The sequence below is a fragment of the Belonocnema kinseyi genome, chromosome 9, assembly GCF_010883055.1.
Source record: "Belonocnema kinseyi isolate 2016_QV_RU_SX_M_011 chromosome 9, B_treatae_v1, whole genome shotgun sequence".
Lineage (NCBI taxonomy): Eukaryota > Metazoa > Arthropoda > Insecta > Hymenoptera > Cynipidae > Belonocnema > Belonocnema kinseyi.
In genome coordinates, this window is record NC_046665.1 from 110,563,556 (window position 1) to 110,572,251 (window position 8,696).

The 8,696-nt window shown below is 23.6% G+C and overlaps 2 protein-coding genes across 3 annotated transcripts in view; one reads left to right on the forward strand and one right to left on the reverse strand.

Moving 5' to 3' along the window:
* Window positions 1–8,696, forward strand: part of LOC117180871 (PDZ domain-containing protein 8) — a 174,488-nt gene that overhangs the window by 1,488 nt on the left and 164,304 nt on the right. The window lies entirely within an intron of this gene.
* LOC117180872 (integrator complex subunit 4) overlaps window positions 7,666–8,696 on the reverse strand; it is a 55,083-nt gene continuing 54,052 nt past the window's right edge. The window contains exon 8 of the mRNA XM_033373436.1: window positions 7,666–8,583. Within this exon, the coding sequence (XP_033229327.1) occupies window positions 7,845–8,583 (739 nt within the window). The 3' untranslated portion in view covers window positions 7,666–7,844. The remainder of the gene's footprint in view (window positions 8,584–8,696) is intronic.

The following is an 8,696-nucleotide window of genomic DNA, read 5'->3' on the forward strand; positions in this document are numbered from 1 at the left end:
GATAAGATTGTAAAAAATATATAGATGTAAACGGAAAGATTGTAAGGAATGGAAGTCATGTAAACCCTTAGGGGACACATTATGAATAAAGAAGAAGTAGTTCAAATTTCAGCGAATTAGTTGAATTTTCAACAACAAAATAAAGACAAGAAATTTTTTTTAAATTTTACATCTAAAAAATATTCCCTTTCAAGTAAAATGTTCATTTCCAACCAAACATTAAAATGCTTTAAAAGTTTTCTTAATTTACTAGACAAAAATACGAATTTTCACTAAAACAGTTGAATATTCAACAAAAATGCTCATTTCCATACGAATATTTCAGTTTTCACTTAAATTATTAAATTTTCAGGTTAAAAATATGAATTTTCAAAACAAAAAAAGCAGTTCACATCTCAACCCGAAAATATTAATTTTTTAAGACAGATTATTTAAATTTTAGCGAATTAGTTCAATTTTCAAGAACAAAATATAGACATTTTTTTTTTAATTTTAAATCTAAAAAATATTCATTTTCAATAAAATAGTTGAATTTTCAACAAAAAAGTTAATTTTCATACGAATATTTAAATTTTCACTTAAATGATTAAATTCTCAAGTTAACAATACGAATTTAAAAAACAAAACAAGAAATAGTTTAATTTTCAACCCGAAAATATTAATTTTTTAAAACAAATGATATTTTAACCAAAAAAAGTTTAAACTTTAACTATAAAACAGTTGAATTGAACGAAAAAGACGAATTTTTAATGAAATACTAGAATCCTAAACTAAAAAAGGTTAACTTTCAACCAACAAATTTCAGTTTTAAACTAAAAGATAAATTTTCAACAAAACAGTTAAATTAACCCGAAAATACGAATTTTCAACCAAATAGTTCAATTTACAACAAAACAGTAGTTGAATCTTAAAAAAAAAGAATTTTTAAAACAATAGTTTAAATTTCAGCAAATTAGTTGAATTATCAACAAAAAAATATAAACAAAAACAAAATTTTAATCAAAAAGTATTCATTTTCAAGTTAAAAGCTTATTTATAAAGAAATATTTGAATATTTTACCATTTTTCTTTATTTATAAGCCAAAAATACGAATTTTCAGTAACACATTTGATTTTTCAACAAAAAAAAAAGACGGAAAAACAGTTAAATTTAATATAAAAAGATATTCATATTGAAGAAAAAAGCTAATTTATAACTAAATATTAAAATTCGAAAAAAAGTTTTAATTTGTAATCCAAAAATACGAATTTTCAGTAAACCAGTTGATTTTTCAACAAAAAAGACGGAAAAACAGTTAAATTTAAAATAAAAAAATATTCATATTCAAGAAAAAAGCTAATTTACATCTAAATATTAAAATTTAAACTAAAATTTTAATTTGTACGCTAAAACTACGAATTTTCAATAAAACAGTTGACTTTTCAACAAAAAAGTACATTTTTATACGAATATTTGAATTTTCACTGAAATTAATTAATTTTTAGGCCAAAAATACGAATTTAAAAAAAAAGTTCAACTTTCAACACGAAAATATTAATTTCTTAGGACAACTGATATTTCAACCAAGAAAGGTTTGAATTTTAACTAGAAAACAGTTGAATTTAACCAAAAAGACGAATTAAAAAAAATTAATCCTCAACTAAAATAGATTAATTTTCAACCAAAAAGGTTCATTTTTAATCAAAAAGATAAATTTTAAACAAAACAGTTCAATTAAACCGAAAATACGAAGTTTCAACCAAATAGTTCAATTTTCAACAAAACAGTAGTTGAATCTTCAAAAAAAAAAGAATTTTTAAGAAAAATGTTCAAATTTCAGCGAATTAGTTGAATTTTCAACAACAAAACAAGGTCAACAAATTTTTTTAAATTTTAAATCTACAAAATATTCATTTTAAAGTAAAAATCCAATTTCCAACCAAATATTTAAATGTTTTACTTATTTTCATACATTTCAAGCCAAAAATACGAATTTTCAATAAAACAGTTGAATTTTTAAGTAAATAGTTAATTTTCATACGAATTTTCACTCAAATTATTAAATTTTCAAGTTAAAAATACGAATTTTCAAAACAAAACAAAAACAGTTAAATTTTCAACCCGAAAATATTAATTTAAAAAAAAAATTATATTTCAACTAAAAAGGTTTTAAATTTCAACTAGAAAACAGTTGAATTTAACCAAAAAGACAACAAAAATCAATCCTCAACTAAAAAAAAATTAATTTTCAGCCAACCAGTTAAATTACACCTGAAAATACGAAGTTTCAGGCAAATAGTTCAATTTACAACAAGACAGTAGTTGAATCTTCAAACAAAAAAAAAAAGAAATTTTTAAGAAAGTAGTTTAATTTTCAGGGAATTGCTTAAATTTTCAATAACAAAATAAAGACAAAAACATTTTTATTAATTTTAAACTTAAAAAAATATTAATTTTCAAGTAAAAAGCTCATTTCCAACCAAATATTTAAATGCTTCATAAATGTTCTTAATTTTAAACCAAAAATACGAATTTTCAATAAAACAGTTGAATTTCCAACAAAAAAGTTAATTTCCATACTAATATTTTAACTTTCACTTAGATTATTCCATTTCCAAGTTAAAAATACGAATTTTCAATAACAAAAAAAGTTCACTTTTCAACCCGAAAATATTAATTTGTTATGACAAATGATATTTCAATCAAAAAAGGTTTAAATTATAACTAGAAAACCGTTGAATTTAACCAAAAAGACGAATTAAACAAAAATTAATCCTCAACTAAAATAGATTTATTTTTAATCAACAAGTTTCATTATTAATCAAAAAGATCAATTTTAAATAACACAGATCAATTTACCCGAAAATAGGAAGTTTCAACCAAATAGTTCAATTTACAACAAAACAGTAGTTGAGTCTTCAAAAAAAAAAAGAATTTTTAAGAAAGTAGTTCAAATTTCAGCGAATTGGTTGAATTTTCAACAAAAAAATAAAAACAAAAATTTTAATCTGAAAATATTAATTTTCAAGTAAAAAGTTCATTTATAACGAAATATTTAAATATTTTACAATTTTTCTTAATTTTCACGCCAAAAATACGAATTTATCAAAAAACAGTTGAATTTTCAACAAAAAGTTCATTTTCAACCGAAAATTTGAATTTTTTATCAAATATTTGAATTTTGTACGAAATTATTAACTTTTCAAGCCAAAAATACGAATTTTCAACAAAAAAGTTAATTTTCATACGAATATTTGAATTTTCACTTAAATTATGAAATTTTTAGGCAAAAAAAAACGAATTTTCAAAAAACTTTCGTTCAATTTTCAATGCGCAAATATTAATTGTTTAAGAAAAATGATATTTCAACCAAAAAAAGGCTTTAGATTTTAACTAGAACACAGTTTAATTTAACCAAAAAGAAAAATTTTTATTTTAAAAAATCAATCCTCAACTAAAAAAATTAATTTTCAACCAACAGGTTTAATTTTTAATAAAAAATATCAAATTTAAACAAAGCAGTTAAATGAAACGAAAATACGAATTTTCAATCATATAGTTTAATTTATAACAAAACAGTAGTTGAATCTTCAAAAGAAAAAAGAATGCTTAAAACAATAGTTTAAATTTCAGTGAATTAGTTGAATTATCGACAAAAAAATATAAACAAAAACAAAATTTTAATCCAAAAGTATTCATTTTCAAGTAAAAAACTAATTTATAACGAAATATTTGAATATTTTACCATTTTTCTTAATTTTCAAGCCAAAAATATGAATTTTCAATAAAACAGTTGAATTTTCAACAAAAAATACGGAAAAACAGTTCTATTTTTGATAAAAAAATATTCATTTTCAAGAAAAAAGCTAATTTACAACTAAATATTAAATTTCTAAAAAAAAAATTAATTTTCCAGCCAAAAAATACGAATTTTTAATGAAATAGTAGACTTTTCAACAAAAAAATTAATTTTCATACGAATATTTGGATTTTCACTCAAATTATTAAATTTTTTAAGCTAAAAATATATAATTTAATTCAAGTTTAATTTTCAACCTGGAAATATTAATTTGTTATGACAAATGATATTTCAATCAAAAAAGGTTTAAATTATAACTAGAAAACCGTTGAATTTAACCAAAAAGACGAATTTAAAAAAAATTAATCCTCAACTAAAACAGATTAATTTTCAACCAACAAGTTTCATTTTTAATCAAAAAGATCAATTTTAAACAAAACAGTAGTAGAATGTTCAAAACAAAAAAAAAAGAATTGTTAAGAAAGTAGTTTAAATTTCAGTGAATTAGTTGAATTTTTAACAACAAAATAACGACAACCATTTTTTGTTAATTTTAAATCTACAAAATATTCATTTTCAAGTAAAAAGCTAATTTCCAACCAAATATTTAAATGCTGAATAAATTTTCCTAATTTACAAGCCAAAAATACGAATTTTTAATAAAAGTGTTGAATTTTCAACAAAAAAGTTAATTTTTATACGAATATTGAAATTTTTATTTAAATTATTAAATTCTCAAGTTAAAATTACTAATTTTAAAAACAAAACAAAAAACAGTTTAATTTTCAAACCAAAAATATTAATTTTTCAAGACAAATGATTTAAATTTCAGAGAATTAGATGAATTTTCAATAAAACAGTTAAAAAATATTAATTTTCAAGCAAAAAGCTAATTTACTACTAAATATTGAACTTGAAAAAAAATTTAATTTGCAACCCTAAAATACGAATTTTCAATGAAACTGTTTAATTTTCAACAAAAAAGTTAATTTTCATACGAGTATTTGAATTTTCATTTATATTATTAAATTTTTAAAACAAACAAAAAACAGTTCAATTTTCAACCCAAAAATATAAATTTTTAAGACAAATGATATTTTAACCAAAAAAAGGTTTAAATTTTAATTAGAAAAAAATTGAATTTAACCAAAAAGATCAATTTAAACAAAATTAAGGCTCCACTAAAACAGATTAATTTTAAATTAAAGAGGCAATTTTTCAGCCAAATTGTCGAAAATTGAAACCAAGTATTACTATTCTACAAAAAAAAATTTTAAATACGTTAATTTTCCAACCAAATAATTCATTTTTTAACTAAAAAATATCATCTTTTAACAGCAAAAGGAATAGTTAAATTTTCAGTTAGAGAAAGTAATTTACAACCAAACTGATGAATTTTCAATTAAAATGATGATTCTTAAACTAGAATAATTACATTTTAAATAAAAAAAATTAGTCTTAAACTAAAACAATGAATCTTTAAATGAAATATTTAAACTTTCAACGAATTCGACGAATTTTGAAATAAAAAAGGTAATTTTTCAACCGAAAATTTAATAATTAAATTTTCAGTCAAAAACAAGAAAAAAAAGAATGTTTAATCAAACAAATGAATTTTTAAATAAAATTATGGAATTTTAACTTAAATCGTATTTTCGTTTTTAATTTTAAAAAAATTATTTTTTACAAGAAAAAAAAACAAATTTTCAATAAAATAGCTAATTTTTTAAGCAAAGAAATTTTTCAACCAAGCAAATTTATTTATAACATAAAAGATGAATTTTTATTTAAAATAATGAATATTTAACTGGAATACTTGAATTACCAACTAGAAATAAGAATTTTTAAACAATGAGATTAACTTTCAAAGAATAAAATCATTTTAAAACAAAACAAGTAGGTTTTAGATGTACAAAAGGTGATTTTCTAAGAAAAGGTCGGGTTTTTAAAACAAAATACGTGAATTTTGAACTAAATAAATTAGTTTTTGATTAAAAAAGACAAATATACATCCAACTTGTTAAATTTTGAAAAAGAAATGTAAATTTCTCACCCAAAGTGGAACGGTTAAATTTTTAATTAAAAAAAAACGAGATTAAGTTTGATAAAAATTCATCTTTTATGTTATAAATAAATTTTCTTAGTTAAAAAATAAACTCTTCATCAAAATTAATTTTTTTATTGAGGACTCATCATTTATATTAAAAATTCATTTCTTTGCTTAAAAATGAGATATTTTATTGGAAATTTTGTTTCTCTTTTTGTAGAAAATTCTTTTTATAAAAGATAGTAGAAATTGTTCAAAAATATTTCGCAATATCTCATTTTTTCAACTTAAACTGAAATTTGACACCAAATAATTAAGTTTTTAACAAAATAGTTGAATTTTTAACCAAGCGATCAGATTTTGAAACAAAAAGACGAATTCTCATCAACAAAATTAATTAATTTATATTTGGACAACAATAAAAAAACGATTTTTCAACGAAATAATTAAATTTTCAACCATAGAGTTGAATTTTCAACTAAAATTATAAATCTGCAATCAAGAAAATGAATTTTTAACAAGTAGGTCAACTTTTACAACAGATCAATTTTCAACCAAAACGATGATTTTTCAAATTAAAAAAAAAATCTTCAAGCAAAAAAAAATCAGTTTTAACAATCGTTCAACTTTCAAGACAAAATTCAAAATTGATCATAAAAAAAACGAATTTTTAAGAAATATGTCGAATTCTCAACAAAAAAGGTTATTTGTAACTAATTGTAATTTTAAACTTTAAACATTAAATATTTTTCAAACAAGACGAAATTTCTACGAAAAAAGTTTAATTTTTAACAAGAAATAAAGACAAATTATCAATTAAATTGCTCAATCCGCAGCCAAAAAATACATTTGCAATTGTAATAAAAAATTATGAAATTTCTACCAAAAGAGATGAATTTTTAAAATAATTTGAAATTTTAATAAAAATAGTACAACAAAAAATATAATATAGTTGAGAAGAAATTCACTCAGGCCTGAAAATATTCTCTGGAGCCTGGAAGGTTAAAAAACAAAGGTCGATTAAAAGAGCGTCTTTAGCGTTTCTTGGGGAAAAAATTTCCAGAACATTTCCAGGTTTTCCAGGACAAAAAATAAATGAATTTTTCAAGGTATCTTTTTTTACAGCGGAAAAAAAGACTCTTTACGAAGATAGTAGAAATTGTTCGAAACTATTTCGAAATTTCTCATTTTTTCAACTTTAACGACAATGTTTTGACATTGTTTAAAATCCAATAATTCGCAGTCTGTTTTTTTACTCACAGTGAGTTCAATTCCGTGCTTTTCTTGATTAGAATTGCATGAAAATTGACACAGAGTTGTCTAATTTTAAGCAAATTTAAATTAAATTTTGAATGAAATAATCAATTTTTAAACAAAATAATTGAATTTTTAACCAAATGATCGAATTTTGAAACAAAAAGATGAATTCTCAACAAACAAAATGAATTCATTTGCTTCAAAATGAGATATTTTATTGAAAATTTTGTTTCTCTTTTTGCAGAAAATAATTTTTTTCAACTTAAAATGAAAATACTATTCCAGCTAAATAATCCATAATTTTAGTAAAATTTCATTTGCTTGGTTAAATTTTCTTTTTTTTTTTACTGAAAATTTAATAATTCAATTTTTGGTTTAAAAATTAGCGTTTGTTATTTCAAATTCGTTTGGTTGCAAATTAATTTCTCCAACTGAAAATTTAACTATTCCATTTGTTGTTAAAAGATGATATTTTTTAGTTCAAAATTGAATTCTCTCTTTTCACCTGAAATTAAACAACTGAACCACTGTACTTCCTGAAGGATCTTCAATATCGTCAAACTGAATAAACACATAAATAAATTCTCAGATTATTATCATTATTATTATTAATTCTAAATGAAAAATTCACTCGAGTGAATCATACACGTACCTAGAAATCGTACCAAAAATACTTTCTTCCTCATCTTCTCCATCTTACAATTAGCTAAACTCGATTTACACTTGAGAAAAAGAAAAAAAAATGAAGAAAATCGATAAATTTAAATGCCCCTCTTAATCGCTTTCGGAGAGATCGAAACTTTTGTCGGTTTGCACAAATCAATGACACAAGGATCCTCATGTGGAGGATGAGTGCACGTCGTCGCCGAGGGAGCGAGAAGAGCCAGTGAAATCTCGACGTTACAAGCCTCCATCCAGACCTGGTGGGAAAATAAGACAGTAGTCCTCAATCTGTAATCTTTCAATTCACTATTTTGCTCCTTGAGATCGGCTTTCCTCGGAAGCAGCAGCTGAACCTGCTGATCAGGATGTCTCAGTTTAATTCTCAGTGTGCTCGGATCTCGAAGATTCTGGATTTTTGCAGTCATCGGAATGCCGAGGAGAAGTCCTCCAGTGAACTTGAGAGCGGCGTCAGCGTCACTTCTGGGCTCCTCGATGACGGCTCTGCAGAATCTGGTCAGAGCCGAGGGTCGAGGAAGTCTCTCATCGCCGATTTGAAGGGGTGCCATCAGTAGAGGGACGAGGAGTCTCGTCAGAGTTCCTGGTTTCGCCTCGCCAAGAGCTGGCAATTGGGTCACGAGGGATTTCGAAAAAGGTGGCAATTTTAGAGTGTCTTGGGGAAGAGCATCCGCTTCTGAAAGAAACTGTCTCGTCAGGGGAAGAGCACTTCCGGTTGCACTTCTCGAGACTCGGATTAAATCCAGGGCGAGAGCTTTTAACCAGACGTCTGTTGCCAAGGCCATGTCAATTTCACTCAGGCCTGAGAATAATCTCTGGAGTCTGGAAGGTTGGAAAAAATAAAGTCGGATTAAAAGAGCGTCTTTAGCGTTTCTGGGAGAAAAAATTTCCAGAACATTTTCAGGTTTTTCAGGACCCAAAAAAATACATTTTTC